Source organism: Talpa europaea (assembly GCF_964194135.1).
Source record: "Talpa europaea genome assembly, chromosome: 10".
Taxonomy (NCBI): Eukaryota; Metazoa; Chordata; class Mammalia; order Eulipotyphla; family Talpidae; genus Talpa; species Talpa europaea.
This window is the reverse complement of record NC_140077.1, coordinates 3,427,286-3,443,189: the sequence shown is the minus strand read 5'-3', so window position 1 is coordinate 3,443,189 and position 15,904 is coordinate 3,427,286. Positions and strand designations below refer to the sequence as shown.

The 15,904-nt window shown below is 45.1% G+C and overlaps 1 protein-coding gene across 1 annotated transcript in view; it reads left to right on the top strand.

Moving 5' to 3' along the window:
- Positions 1-1,246: 1,246 nt before the first annotated feature.
- Positions 1,247-15,904, top strand: part of EDRF1 (erythroid differentiation regulatory factor 1) — a gene marked incomplete at both ends in the record, with an annotated part of 33,166 nt that continues 18,508 nt past the window's right edge. Inside the window, 13 exons of the mRNA XM_084245088.1 lie at positions 1,247-1,354; positions 2,043-2,251; positions 3,876-3,942; positions 4,537-4,662; positions 5,935-6,059; positions 6,277-6,433; positions 9,501-9,602; positions 9,865-9,986; positions 11,011-11,122; positions 13,500-13,647; positions 13,723-13,831; positions 14,121-14,232; positions 15,516-15,776. Of these exons, the coding sequence (XP_084101214.1) occupies positions 1,247-1,354; positions 2,043-2,251; positions 3,876-3,942; positions 4,537-4,662; positions 5,935-6,059; positions 6,277-6,433; positions 9,501-9,602; positions 9,865-9,986; positions 11,011-11,122; positions 13,500-13,647; positions 13,723-13,831; positions 14,121-14,232; positions 15,516-15,776 (1,758 nt within the window). The remainder of the gene's footprint in view (positions 1,355-2,042; positions 2,252-3,875; positions 3,943-4,536; positions 4,663-5,934; positions 6,060-6,276; positions 6,434-9,500; positions 9,603-9,864; positions 9,987-11,010; positions 11,123-13,499; positions 13,648-13,722; positions 13,832-14,120; positions 14,233-15,515; positions 15,777-15,904) is intronic.

Sequence of the window (15,904 nt, the reverse complement as noted above, 5' to 3'; positions counted from 1 at the left end):
CACAGAAACAGACACGTTTTTAAAATTAGGACCACCGAGCACAGAATCTTCATAAAATTTTATCATTTAACAGCTTGTCACCTACCATTAAATGCTCTTGCATTTTCTTGAAAAGCAAGCTAAAAGATGTACAATAGTAACACAATCAAGGTATTCTGCACCAAAAAAAGACTTAAGCATCCTAATGTCAGATATTTGTGTCCAGTTTTTTACACTAGGTTACCTGTAAAAATAAAAAACTGAATGCAAGACAAAATAAACCCCCAAATCAATACATACTGCAGCAAATGGCTACACAATGTGCCGTCAAGCTCATCGTTTCATACATTTCGTAAAACTGTCTGGCTGCACTTGCAAGCGGAGGCTGCTCGGGCACAAGGCTCTCTGGACATGCACCGACGGGTGAGCTCCAGTCAAATGCAATCAGACATTTTACAAAAGCAAAACTAATGAGAAAAGCACTTCCAACCACTTCTGCAAAACCAAACACGTTTTGAGGCAGGAGGGGCGATTCCGCCCCGCCGGCAGCTCCGGGGGCGAGGGGCAGGGGGCCGCGGGGGGCCCGCCCGGGTCTCGAGTCTGGGCCGGGTCTCGGGTCTGGGCCGGGTCTCGGGTCTGGGCCGGGTCTCGGGTCTGTTCCGGGTCTCGGGTCTGGGCCGGGGCTCAGGTCTCGGGCCGGGTCTCGGGTCTGGGCCGGGTCTCGGGTCTCGGGCCCCTCCCCGGGGCTGGCGCGGGGCAGCCTCGGGCGCGGCGCCCAGACTCGGCCGCGGGTCCGGGCCCGGGGCTCGCAGCGCCCGCGCGGGAGAACCCCGACCCGGGGGCAGGCCGGGCTCCCCGGGCCCCGCCGGGGCCGCCCCGGGGCCGCCGGGCTCTGTGACGGGCGCGCCAGCAGCGGGGTCGCCCCCGCCGGAGCCGGGCCCGGCCTGTTTGCCAACAAAGACGCGCGCGCGGGGGGCGGGGCCCGCGCGCAGATACCGCGAGACGTGGCTTCCGGGAGCGGCTCTGACAGGCGCAGGCGCGAATCAGGCCCCTCCCCCCGCCCCGCCTCGGAGGGGGGCCCCGCGGGGGGAGGCGGGGCCAGGCCTCGGCCCGAGCTCGCGAGATTTGCGCGCGCCCCGCCCCTCCTTCCTGTCAGGGGCCGGAAGTGCGGCTGAGGGGCGTCCCCGGCGCCTGCTCGGCTGAGCCCTCGCTCCGCTGGGCCGTCGCGGCGCCCGGTCCCGCGGCGCCTCGCCCCCCGACGGAGGCGATGGGGGACCCCAAGGACCCCGGGGCCGAGGCCCCGCCGGCCGGGGCCGCCGCTCGAGGGGGGCTCAGCCTCGTGCCCCAGGCGGAGGCCGAGGAGGCTGCTGCCCAGGTGAGGCCGCCGCGGGGCACCTGCGGGGCTCGCGGGCCCGGGGCCGCCGGCCTGGGGCCGAGTCGCGCGCGGCCGCGGGCCCGGGGGGCCAGGGCGGGGGTCGCGGGGCGCGGGCAGGGCCCGGCAGGCCGGCCGCGGGCGGGCAGGTGAGGGCGGAGCGTGGGCGCGGACGCCCGGCCGGCTTGGGGGGTGCGGGGGTCGCTGCCGGGAGCCCCGGGGCTCGCCGCGCGGGAAGCCGCAGGTCCGGGCGGTCTGTGAAGATCTCAGGAATCACCGATCACTCGCCTGAAGCCAACCCCAGCCCACCTGCCCGGCGCGTGCGGCTGGGGAGAGGCCGCGCCTGGACGCGGAGCGAGGTTCGGCCGGAGTTTGCGTTTAGTTCACGGGGCGCGGGGACCCCCTCGGTTCCTCCTCCACTTGCGCTGAATAAATTTGAAAAGCGACCGGTGACTCGTTCCCTGGCTGGTCCCCACCGCCGCCGCCTCACGCCCGGACTCTGTTTTCCCTTTGACATCACCTCAAAAAGAAGTAAATGTCCCCCCTGATGCCTGTGTGTGTTGGATGCTTGAGTAACTCGTAGCCTGCATCCCCGGGCAGCCTGACGTGTGTGTCTTTTCAGAAAGGTGAGGTTTTTTTTTTTTTCATCCCTCCTGGTGTTCATTAAAATTTCATTCAATGTGTTAATTAGGGATCAGCTTTATTTCTTGGAGGCAATGAGGTGAAGAGCCGAGCCGTGGTGAAATACTCTTCTGCCCCTCCCCGAGCAGCATTTGCACGCCTGGAAGAGAAAACAGACTTGAAACTCCCACCTGCCAACTGGCTGCGAGAGAGTGCCAAGCTCGGGCCCGCAGGAACTACCATTCTTGGTAACAGTAAGAAAAGCAAGCCATTTTCAAGGTAAATATTTTCTGCCTGTCCATGAGGCGCACCTCCAAAACGCTAATCCTGCTTTCTGGTTGAATCTGTAATGCCGATCAACTTGCTGAGGTTTCTCTTTACGAAAAGATCCTATTTGGCTTTCAGAGTGCTTCTTGCCTCTAATAGTAGGAATAATTTATGATATGAAGATAACAGTTGCATGCACTTCTTTCAAGTCTGCCTCATGTTGCCAATGCTAATTTTTGACCACTAAAATTCTTTGAGCTGTTTCATCTTGACCCAGTTCCCATACCTTCTGAACACGTGAAAAGAAGAATCAGGTGGCCCACGAGGCAGCGCATCCTTCATGCTGCCTGGATTGGACAGTGACGGGTCATTGTGTTTGAACACGCCTACTGTAGAGACTCAGCATGTTCAGTGACCTTGTCCTTAACACTTGCTAGAAATTCTGCTGGCAGTATTTCAAGTTGAGAGAGTCATCTGGGGACTCAAAGAAAAATGTACAAGTGTTGCGCTCTTGCAGCCCGCTTAATGTGTGGGGGTGTCTTTTTCTTCTTCTCAGTGATTGACCCCAAAGTATTTCCACATAGTGGATAGCAAGAGCCGTAAGCACACCAATGCCTTGTGAGACAGTCGTTTGGGAATTATCCTAATGCTTCAGAAGTTAAAAGCTATATTTGTAAAATATTTGTAATATGTTTATATTAACAAGAAGTTGGAAATAGCCCAAAATCTTTTAGGCAAGTGGCTTAATAAACTGACATATTATTAGCACAATGGAAATGTTATCAGGTGGTTCAGATAATAATTATATTCAATGTGTAACGACACATCACTGTGTTAAGTACTTTACCTTGTTGAGTTTAATTCTCAAACACCTTTTTGACTTAGCTATTGCTAATTTTTTTTCAGGTTGAAAAAATGAAGCTTAGAACGGTTAGGAAACTTGTAAGACTATGTGGCAGGTGATCAGCATGCTTTGCAGTGAGGCAGTGCTAGGTAGCTAGCACTTGAGTCTCTACCACTTACTAATTAAAAAATAATGACACCAGCTGTCATTATTTTCTGGCTTGTAGATTATAGTCCTGCCTCACGTGTGGTATCTGGCACAATTGGGTTGCTCACTTAACTTTTTCCTTTTCTCCTGGATGAATTGGTGTCAGGTACATGATTTCTCTCTCTCTATATTGAGGGGTAGGGTGGGGAGGTAAGAATAGCGATCTCTTTCACTAGCACACAATCCCAGAGACGAAAATCCCGATAAATGTTTCTATTTCTACTTTTATCTCCGGATCTTAAAAGACTGTCTTGAGTTGACTTTTCTAAGAGAGATTTTTGGGTCATTTTTTTAAATCATAAAAATACAAATAATTGTTTTTATTCTAAATGTTTTCTATTAATTGCTTCTAATGATTATTACTATAGAAATTGAATCCAAGATGCTATTGATTTTTAAGTCACGCTGTTTTATCTACCACTAAGAAGGAAAAACGAACCATCTATTATGGTAATAGGCATAATGATTCAGAGATGCTAGAACATGAAAAACGTGTATCCTAGAAGCAGTGAGAGGCAGTATTATAAACTCTGCCTGAACCATTCTGAGCACAGCTTCCTAACCCTGCCTTGTTCCCTCCCTTAGCTTTGGTATGGCGTATGACTTTATTGATTCGGTGGGAAATGATGTGGATGTTGTCTCTGACTCTGAAGTAAGTGTCCTTATTTCGGAATGGTAATTGGGGTGTTTGTGCTGGGGATTTATAGCATGCTGTGTTCTGTAGCCATAAAAAAATAGTGATTAAAAGGTACTGATTATTGAAACCCATCTCCTCCTCTCAAAGAGGAGGGAGCAACCCCCCAGACATGGCAGTGGTAACTGACTAATGTGGGTGGATATGTTCTGGTAATAGCAAGTACAACTGATTATAATGTGTGGGATTATTTTGTATTATGTTACCAGTTGAGAATTAGAAATGATATGTCTGGTAAATTCTTTTGCGGATTTGGTCAGTTTTATCTACCAATCCAAAAGCCTTGGCCAGTGCAACAGTGTGACTTATACACACTTAACCTTAAGAAAATCCTGTCATAAAAAAATTATTGACCATCATTTTCATTAACACACTATGACTGTTAAAGTGTGGATGATTCTGATTTTTAAGCTGTCTTCCTTGTGGCTGTGTGTAGCTCTTCTTGTAGAGTTTGCATGACTTTAGGAAAATAAGTTCATTCTTTAAAATTGGAAAGATTCCAGATCACACTATAAAGTCTTTCTAAACTGTTTTACCCTTTAATTTTTTAAGAACATAAAAAAACTCCTGAAGATCCCTTACAGCAAGTCCCATGTTAGCATGGCAGTGCACCGTATTGGAAGGACTCTCTTACTGGATGAGCTAGACATTCAAGAGCTCTTCATGAGGTCGTCTCAGGTAATGCTTTTTATGAAAAACTACCAGAAAAGCACTATTTTAAACAATCACTAAACAATCACTAAAAATGATTGTGTTTCAAAGAAGGTCCAAAGGGGAAATGTAATTGAGTACTTCTTCAGCCATGAAATGAAAAGTTTCATGCAAGATAAAGAACTTTTAATAAAGAAAAAAATAGGGGCCTCCACGTTGGCACAGCTGGTTGAGCACCGCGCTGTGAAGCTGTCCACAGCCTCTAGTGCGGGTTCGATTCCTGACCGGCCAGGGAGATTCCCACATGGTGCGGCAGACCTCTCCTGCCTCGCCCGCTGCTCCCCTCAGCAGTGTATTTCAGTCAGTCTGCCTGTTCTGCTCCCTGCTCTGTCTCTGGTGAATCCTCTCACCCTCCCGCGCCTCTCACCTGTACCCCAGTTCTTATATAAATAAATCTTTTTTTAAAAAAAAAGAAATGAGTACAGGAAAGAAGCCATAATTCTTGCAAAGAAAAGGATAGGGCCAGTGAAGAAATTGTGAAAAATCTGAAATTAAGGGACGAGTGTGTTCTTTTTTTTAAACCTTTGATATCTCTAATAAAGTGATTCTCATGAAATATGGCTAACAAGGATGTGAAAAATGTTAAATGTTATTCTAGTGAATGTGTAGTTATTATGACTAGTTTTCTTAAAGCAGAACTTCTCACACTATTGATTGGTCCTTGCCTGTTTCCCCCATGTGTGGAGCATGGAGACTACTGCAAGATACAGTAACAGCCTGGCAGTGTCTCCTGGCCTGTTGCCCTTTTCTCCTCTTACCTTGTCTTGGGCAGGTTGCAAATAATTCATAGTCCTGCCAGCCCCATGGGCTACTGTTAAAGGAATATTCCTGCAATACTTTGATGAAGGAAAGTAACTTGCCATGGTGTAAGTTGACATTTAAAATAAATGTTTTTCTGATTAAAAAGACCTCAGTTCAAGTCAGTCTGTATCTTTGTGCTAGTCACCAGGTGGGGTCTTGGTAGGTGACCATGAATAAATCACAGTCCTTCAGTTACACACAGAAGAGCAGACCATTTTGGTGCAGTAGGCGCAGTGGGCCTTACTCCAGGCACAGCTGATCTCTGCTAGCCTGGCTTAGGGAGAGGAAGAAGGCAGAGATTTCCTAAAAGAGGTGGTGGGAATGGAGTCTATAAAAATAAGTGTTCCGTGAAAGAGTATACCAAAAAAAGAGTATTTTCTGTAAAAGAATAATAGGTAGCAAATTGTTTTTGACATGTATTAACTTTTTGTTATTCAGACTGGTGATTGGACGTGGCTGAAAGAATTTTATCAAAGACTTATTGATCAGAAGTGGCAGAGGAAGAAAAAGAGCAAAGAGCACTGGTATCAGAAGGCTATTCTTTCCAAGTTTTTATATTACAGGTACCGGCTTCTTGCTTATCTGGAGTGAAAATGAAATTCTGATCTAAAATTTGATTTGAGGCATGTTTTGCCACTGTGATACTGTTAACCTTTGTCCTAAATTCCTGTTTTAAAAATAAGATTTGTGCTTGATTGTAGAATTAGTTTTTGGGAACGGGTAGACTGATAAGTGCAGTAGGCTGTGGTAACAGTGATCATTTTGTTTCCGGCTTGGCAGTATCAATGGTGATGGAGCCGCTCAGCCTGTCCCCTCTGCTGCCGAACAGCAGGAACCGTCCAGTTCAGATCAGGCAAATGACTCCGACGGTGCTTCGTGGCCTGCCCCCTTTGAAATGCCAGCTTCGGTGTCAGAAGATCCCAGCACTTCCAGCCAGGTCAGTCAGTGCTTAGGTTCTGACTCAGTAAAACCGTATGAGAAGGCAGCACCACTGCTGTTGATTGGCGCCATCACTTACCTTGTTTTATTTTTAACAAAAAGCTGAACAGGAGTAAAAAAATTCTCTGAATTTATGACTTGCAATTGGAAGATATACTTTTTAGTGTTTCAAGGTAGAATTCACAAGAGCTATTTATGGATGACTTGATCAGATTTTTAAAAAAAAAATTCAAAATATTTAAAGGTTTTTCCCAGTATTTAAAATAGCTTACTAATAGCTTATCAATGCTGATTCCTTCCTTGGGTCATGAGCGCTGTGTGATGTGGTGATACAGTATGTTTGAAGCTTTTGGTATATAGTAATGCCTTTGAAAAACCACTACTCACAGGCCTCTTTGTAAGTTAAATATTGAGCTTTTTCCCTTAACTGCTAGTGGGTGTTAAACCTAAAATAGCCCTTCAGATTTGCTGAAGTTCCCAAGACTTAATCTTCATTAATGTTATAAAACTTTTAGAAAGGAAGAGAGAGTAGAATGTGTTGTCTGTTTTGTCGCTTATATTCTTGATCTCTCCTTATTGCTTGTTTATTTTCGTCCTTATTATATCTACAAAAGAATAAAAAAATCCATCAATGTAAATTGTGCATGTCTGTGTTCAGGGAAACATGTTGATAAACTTGAAGAAGATAAAAATAAGAGCTTTGACTTGGTAAATTGTGCTTTTCGTCTTTCTGTGTGGCCTCACATATCGAACATTATTCTGCCAGATTGTGTCTACACAAATTACAGGCCTATAGGAGGCAGATACATTTAACTTCAGTTCTAGCAGATTTTAAGGCCTAGAAAGCTCATTAAACTATGTAATGAATTTAAATTTTTTCCAAAGTGAAGAAATTTTTTTCAAACTTGGGGAAACTCTCAGGACACAAGAGGAAGTCATCACCCCGCAGGTCCCTGAGTGGTGAGCCCGGGGCTTGGGGGTGACTGAGAAGGCACCGGCCGTCACGACTGGTCGTGGTTACGTGGGTGATTTACTTTGTCAGCGTTCCTTGGACTGTATCGTGTGCTATCCTGTATGTGGTTCTGTTTCACTAAAGGACTTTTAAAAATTCATTAAGCATTCCTTAATTTTAAATTCCTTGCTGCAGAAAGACCACATTGTAGAAATAATACTCTTGTACCACCCACCTTTGCCAGCCTTATCACTGTGCTGTCCTTGCTTAGGGGATGCTGTGAGAAATCTTGGCGGCTTTCACAATCTGTAGACTTAGTGGTGGAGGAAGTGAGCTGGCATTATTTAATGCCACTTACGCCTATACTTCACGCCATCACACTGTGTGTGTGTGTGTGTGTGTGTGTGTGTAAAATTTGGAGCTGTTAATGTATTAAATGCTGTTGCCACTTTAAAAATAGGTCAGTTAAAATTCATAAAATGTCAGTGTTTTTTCCCATGGTTGCACAGATGGTGAAGTTCGAGCTAGGGTTTAGACCTAGATCTCTGCTATCAGAAGTCTGTTCTTACAGCAGTACTACATGTAGCAGGTGTCCTGTCTCAACAATGCATATTCCTCAGTAGAACTAGCCTGCCATAAAAATAATTTAAAAATTGTTTTATGGAAGTGACATAGGTTTATCCCTTCATCGAGTGTTCAGGTGGGCAGCACTATCCTTCAGCACCTGCATAGACTGTGCTGTGTTGGCCACTCAGAGCTTCAGCCATCCCCGTCACCTAACCCCTCTTACCTTATTTACCCGCCCCCCCTACCCTGTCACCCTTGGCTTTTGGTAGCTTCCCCATGAGTGAAGTCACAGATATTTGTCTTTCTCCACTTGATTATTTCACGTAGCCTAATGCGCGCGAGGTCTGTCCATGTTGTTGCAAATGGTGAGAAAAAATAGTCTTCTGCAGAATATTTTTTAAACATACCATGCTGCCCCAATTTCAACAATGAGATATTTATTTTGGCTTATAAGCTGCCACCTCATGACTTCTTATTTTCAAAACCAAAACTGCTAGTTTGAGTCCTGTGTGAAGCAGTGATAGCGCTTAACTAGGTATGTGCCTTGGCCTTGAACCCAGCCTTTACTGAGAAGATTATAACCCAGACCCCAAATTCCCACTAGCTACCTGACAAATTCAGTTTTGGGGATCGGTTCATAGGTTGATAACTTGTCTATATAAACAAATAATAAAAGAGTTTGAAATTGTTTGAGAACACCTTAGGGAGCAATGAAGGTGCAGCACAGCTGGGGTCTCTCCCTCAACCCCCCTCACCTCACCCCCACTTGCAGTCATGGACATTTCACGGGGTGGGGGGGGTGGCGAGCCTGTTAGCATGGACCTATGATGAGAAGACAGCATTTTCCTGGAATAAGCAACACACACATAAATGCATGCCCGTCTTGGGGTCCGTGGAGCATTGATGTAATATAGAAATAGCGACAGCTGTCCTAATGCTTGGAAAACAGTGGAAGGCTGAGTTTACCCAGTGTCGGAAGTCCCCCTTCCAAAATGTTTATCAAAATATATTCTATAGAATGTAGTGAGAATTGAAAACATTCTGAGATGACATCCGTTTGAGAGCAGCGGATAATACCCAGGTGAAGTAGGTTTTCCTACTGCAGAATCTCTTAGGGGCCTTTTTTTTATGGTTATCATTATTGCTGTTTTCCAAAAACAGACCTACAGAAGCAGCGTTTGACATACCTCGCTCTGGAAAACATTCTATTGCAAGATGTGCTGTGTGATGCACCCTGAGAGAAGGCAGAACCACAGTCTGTTCTGAAGGCCGCTCCCGGCAGTATGCTGAGCTGCCTTGGGAATGCTGAAAATTCAGTGGAGATTAGAGGCAGGATGAGAGCAGTGGTGTTTGAATTCACCCAAAAAATGAAGAACTTTTAAAGCTGAGATACACCACGTAGTGATGAGTTCATTATTGCCTTAGCCCTGATTCACAAAAATAAATGTGAGGTGTGTGCTTGACTGTCTAGGTGATCGCTTTAAAAATAGGTCATTTTAAAGAAATACAGCAGCAGAATCACTCCTTATCCTTGCACTTTTCACAGGGAAGTGAGCCTCTTGAGCCCTCATACATAGTGGGGCATGTGGCCTCAGCACCCAAAGAACAAAACCTGACTACTTTATTCAATGACGGGGAGAACAGTCAGGTATGCTTTCCACGGCGTCCGCGTTGCGACGTCTAGCCCCCAGCCTACTTTATTCAAAAACGAGTCTAAGTTGGAATTCATAGGGGAAAAAATCCACTGGATCCTGAAAATTGCCCTCTGAACACCTGTGCTCGTGTAGCTCTGTGACTTTACTTTCTCTCCTTTGTCTTCTCTTTTCTAGTCTTTCTGTAGATCGTGGTGGGGAATTACGGATTTCCTGTCTACTCTATAGTAATGTTTCCTGTTTTATTTTAAATCAAAGGGTCTTAAAAATGACTTTGTTCGTAACATTTTGTGGACATTTGAAGACATACATATGCTAGTTGGCTCCAATATGCCTATATTTGGAGGAGGCAGATACCCAGCTGTCAGCTTGCGTCTCAGGTAAGACGGAGCTCCCTTCCTGTAGAATCAGAGCCCATTTCATGTTTCCCTTTGGGCAGTGTCACCTTTTCCGAGGATTTTTCACTTCCCTTCTTGCCTGCCAATTAAAGTGGCCACAGTTAGGAAGGGCCTGCTGCCGGCAGGGGCTGACAGCCCTCTGCCTAGGTCTTCATGCTGGCCCTTAGTCGGATGGAGTCTGATCAGCTGGACTGGCTTAGTCTTAGGTCTGACTCTCTAAATTGTTGAGAATGTGGTAGAATTTAATTAGTGAAGGGGGTGGTTTTTACCAGCTTTGTTACCTAGTTGTGAGCATTTTTCTTCATGCTCCAGGCATATTTATTTGTTTTTGTTGTTGGTTTTTTGGGGGTTTTTTGTTGTTGTTGTTTTCAAAGAGGCATGTATTTTTATTTATTTGTTTGTTTGTTTGTTTTGTTTATACATGCACTGGGTACAGTCAGAAGCGCGGGAGGGTGAGAGAATCCACCAGAGCCAGAGCGGGGAACAGAGCAGGCAGAAGGACCGAAGTACACTGCTGAGGGGAGCAGCGGGCGGCAGGAGAGGTCTGCGCACCATATGGGACCCTCCTCCGGTGGCTGGGGAGCAGCCGGGGATTCATCCGGCGCCGCAGAGGCCGCGGGGAGCTTCCCAACCCAGCGCTCAACCGCTGCGCCACCGGGGAGGCCCTCCAGGCATATTTATTTGTATTAGCGATATGACTTCTAACTTGGGTGTTACCTGAATGATGGTCAGGTGAAAATCTGATCATAGGGAACAGGTGCATGCAGTAGGCTTTGAGTCATCTGCTGTACTCCCTTGTAGTCTCTGAAAACTTAGGGAATCCAGCTAGGAACCCCGCATGGAGAGACGTGAAATACCATCACGTGGCACATGCATCTCATCAGAAGGGAAAGCTGTGTGGCTCCCACTGGGAGAACTAGATCAGAATATTTAAATGGGAGAAAAGAGTGATTTATTATGGAATATCTTAATGAAACCAAAATACACTAAAAATGTATATTTTTAGGGACAACAACAAACCAATTAATGTGTTAACTGGAATTGACTATTGGTTGGACAACTTGATCTGCAATGTGCCTGAGCTGGTGATGTGCTTTCATGTAAATGGAATTGTACAGGTAAGACAGTGTGACTTCTGGTAATTCTCGAACTCGGGCTGGTGCAGAGTACCTTATGTGGGGCTTTCACGAATGTACTACAACCTACAATCTATGCATGTAATTTTAATTTTAATGCCTTGTGTGTGCCCATAGTAATTACTTCAATGTGCTTATACAAAGGAGGTGATTATTTATGTACAGATATCTACTCGGCACACGCAAAGCTTTAGGGAAAGACAATAGCAGTGATTGCAGCATGGATAGCCTCCATAGCAAGTTATTATTGGACATTTGTTCTCGTTTAAGATTTTTTATTTATGCATACAAGAACTGGGATGTAGGCCAGAGATGGGGGAGGGGGGTGGTGAGAGGATTCACCAGAGACAGAGTGGAGAACAGAACAGGTGGATCTACTGAAATCCACTGCTGAGGGGAGCAGCAGGAAGACAGGAGAGATCTGCTGTGCCATGTGTGGGTCAGCTCCCTGGCCTGGGATTGAACTCGGGCCATAGCATGATAGCCCCGAGACTTAACCCCTACGCCACTAGGGAGGCCCAGAAATGCCACATTCTAAGTGGATCTTGAATGGTAGCACACACCTAAAAAAACAAGACATGGATTTTAACAGGCTATTCTAAGTAAATGAAGAGGTTGATAACATCCAGTTAGGCCACACAAGGTTCATGTAGCAGCAGAGCAGAATGGTCATAGTTAAGTAATGGAGAGTGTTGGATACTGTACTTGGTTTAGTTTGTTAATCTGCAGTCAGTGAAGACTTTGTACCTGGGAGGTGAGATTTGTTATGTTGGAGTATTTATTTGGACTGTCACATCGGACATATAGGGAGAGCTTGGAGACAAGAAGGTTGGTTGGGCACTGTCCTGCCTTTGTGAGTAGTGTCATGTTCTCAACTACATGGAAATGGTAAGAATTGACGAGAACAGTGAGTAGCGTCATTTACTGAGGTCTTATTTTGTTCCAGACACTTTGCTGAGTGGCTTGCATGCATTACCATGTCTGGTCTCAGCTCCTCATATGCTGCTACTCTGATAGGGGGTGAGGATCAGGGTGCTCACGGGAGTCACCGGGCCCAATGCTAGTGAGTGGTGGTGCCAGTATTTGAGCTAGCATGTGACTGCCGCCTGCTTTCAGCCAGCATGTTCCAACCCAGTGATTCCTGACCTGCCAGATGTATCAGAATCACTGGTGGCCTCTTAAAAAAGACAGTTTCTTGGGCCCCCAGTATTTCACTACAGGGCCTCTGGGTATCTGTGAAAAAATAAAAAGAAAGCTTTGTAGATGATTCTGAGCTGTACCTGTGATTGAGACCCACGGTTAATATTTTTATTCTAAATGGCACGTTTGAGGAGAGAACATGAGCAATGGGGGAGGAAGGAAGACTCAAAAGGTAGGCCTGGGGCCCAGGGACTAGAATAATGCTGCTCCTGTCATTACCCCAGATGGGAGCAGTGCCTCGATTTAGGCAGGGAAAGCGCTATATATGTCTTCATCATGTTTTCAGTGTGAGGAAACATAAAAATGCCCAGTGAGCATTTTGAAGTTGTAGTCATTAGAGAAAAAGGAGCCAGAGAAGTAAGTGGGGGTGCCATCTGCCTAGATTCTATTCCAGTTCACCACCGAGGGGATCCATCAGAGTCAGGCATTGGCTTTTCTCCCTGCATGGCTGGAGAGGGAAGGGGAGCCGGCACCGCAGCAGACGGTCGGGAAAGGAGTGTTCTAAAAAGGAAGTGGCAACTTGGGGACTTTACATGAATCAGAATAGATGAAAATTAACCTTAGAAGACTATGTTTGGTCTTATTTTCCAGTTGCTTTGGCGTTTCTAGTTTTCGAGTGCTTCAGAAAGCATGCTAAGAAGCATTTAGGCAAGTGTGAGCAGAAGAGAAGCCAGAAAAAAAATATGAAGGTGCTTGGATAATGGTGGTGGTGGTGGTGTCTGTGCAGCCTTTACTGCCATCCTCTCCATTGCTGTACATAGCTCCAGAGAAGTGCAGCACGGGAGTCTAGTGTCCACAGAAAGCAAGCCAGAAATACTTTGAAAAAGCTTATCGGGTTCAGTCTCTCTTCACCTACCATCCTCCCAGCTGAAAACCATCAGGTGGAGTAGAGGAAAGTGTACCTGACGTTGAGGACCTTGTTAGAGCAGAAATAAGGTCATGCCGCAGAACAGCCCAAGGTGGTACACCAAAGCTGCTGGGGGGGGGGGGGGGGATTCAAGTACCTTTGAGATGTTGGAGCAGTGAGGGGATCAAACCCATGAGTTTCAGCTCATGTTGCTTTGGCCTCTAAGCACAGGGTTTATGTATTAGATTGCTCTTTAACAAGAAGTGTTGCAGCCTGGGTTTTTTCAAACTGCCTGCTGTCGGTGTTTTACAGAAGTATGAGATGATAAAGACAGAAGAGATTCCCAATTTGGAAAATTCTAATTTTTCTACTAAAGTCATAAAAGACATTGCACAGAACATTTTATCATTTCTGAAATCCAATTGCACCAAAGAAGGACATACCTACTGGCTTTTTAAAGGTAAGCTGATTCTTGAGTGAACCATAATGGATAGAATAACTGCTGCACAATGAGGTTGTTTGTTTTTCTTTCCAGCAAGTGGCAGCGATATAGTGAAGCTCTATGACCTCACCACTCTTTGTGAGGAGACTGAAGACAAGTACCAGAACCCGTTCACAATGCCAGTGGCCATCCTCTTGTATAAGTGAGCGCTCGCAGGAGTGCACGTGAGGTTGAGTGTTCAGCAGTCTGTCAAACCAAGGCTTTGAAAAGCCTTGCTTTTTTTTTTGTATTTTTAAAGAATGTGTGAGGTGGGGGGGTTGAGGGGGGAGGGAACATAGAACGCATGCGAGTGCACAAAATAAAAGGGGGAGGCAGGTCACAGTATTTAGTTATTTCTTGTAGCCCTCTCTGTGGTAGAAAGAAGAGCATGCCTAGATTTGTGCCTTGCAGAGGAGGACTGGAGAGTAAAGTCGATGTAAACGTTTTTTTAGGGTTGCTTGCAACATGATGATGAAGAAGAACCAAAATAAGAAACACTATGGGACTATTAGAACGTTGCTGCTTAATTGTGTTAAACTGTTGGACAAAAGCAGACATCCTCAAGTAAGGGTAACATTTATATGGTCTGAAACAGTCTGGTATGCTAACAGAGAACTGTATAGACATTAACTCCCCTGCCTCCTGACCACGCCATGCACGTGCCAGCCAGTGTCCTGGGTGTGTTGAACACCAAAACTTGTGCCTTCTCTGAAGTGAAATGTGCTTTGAAGACAGTGTGTTGAACATTTTGTTTCTGGACTTAAATATTAAACTATTTTAAATAGTAAAATTAATCAGATTTTACTTTCTTAATGTACTACTAGAAAATTTCATTTGTGGCTCATAGGACATTTAGGACTACAAATTTCAAGCCCATTTAATTTAACAGAGCAGTGCTGTTTTGTTTCCTTTATCACTGTTAAAATGCGGAAAACTGTCTTGTAGTACCTTTTAAAATAGCCATTTATAGGACTGACCTTGCTAAATATATGTAAGGTTCACATTCTAAGCTGCTCTTAAAATAATCTGTGCCATGCACCCCACGATTTTGCAATCCCCAACCCTCAGTTTTCTGAATTTGACAGTTGTTTTTTCAGTCTAATGCTAATTGTAGCCTATTTAAGTCAGAAAAGGTATGTCAATTTTTTTTTTAAGGATCTAAGTTAATTTTAAGTGTGGCCACATCCAGTTTGATGATAAAGATTCTCCTAGAGACCAAGCCAAGAGAATTCTCTTTGAAGAAAATGGCAAAGCAAATTTTGAGTGGAATACCTAGTTGCTGAGTTAGGGTTACGGTGAGATGTGGTGTTTCATGGGAATGGAATGACTTCTGTGAAAGTATCTGTGTTTAAGAGTTCTTTACAACGATAGAGCAGAAGGAATGGTAATATGCAAGTGCTAGTTTAAAGAGCTACTGCGATGGGCTTTTCCCTTGTTCAGCTTTTGTGGGGGGATTCCTCCTTAGAACTGTAGGAAATGTAGTGTTTGTTGACCATTAAAGATAAATTCTTAGGAATTCATAGCTTGTGCAGAGAAATTCTGGTTCCTCAGCTTAGTTACGACACTTTACACATGCACTTTTTTGTCTCTGGTGAAATACAGTTGCCACATTTAAAGGATGAGAGCTGGGGATGGGATAATTTCAGAAACATAACTCTTGAGGGTTTTACAGAGTGTGTTCACAGAGTGTTGGCAACTTGGAATAGAACATTCTCTGGGTTGTTGCTGGCAAGGGAAATGCCCTGTGTGCAGAAGTACGAAAACTCATTAGTAAAATTCGCACCTATTAAGAGTGTTCAATTGTGGTAACAGTCATTTATACATGTTTCCTCTTTTCTTTTTATAAGATTATTGCTTCAGCCAATTACATGCTTTCAGAACTTTTTCAGTTGGATGAACCTAAAAAAGAAGAAAGTTCAGAATCTCCTTTAAATGAGAATTCTGATGAAAGTTACAGTGAAGAGGAAGAAGAGATGCCTGACAGCGATGAAAATGGGTCCTACAGCCCCAGTTCTGATCCATCAGATGATAACAAAGCAGTAGCTATAATTAAGTCTGTTGGAGAATTGTCAGTTCCAGAAAAATACAAATCCATTCATCAAATCAGAGTGAGCATACTGACATTTTATCTGTGCAAAAGCAAATAGTTGTTAGTTGAATTCAGTTAACTACTCAGAAAATGACTTCACTGCAGTAAGTCCTTCGCGGTCCAGGGTCTAATGATGATTGGCCTTGT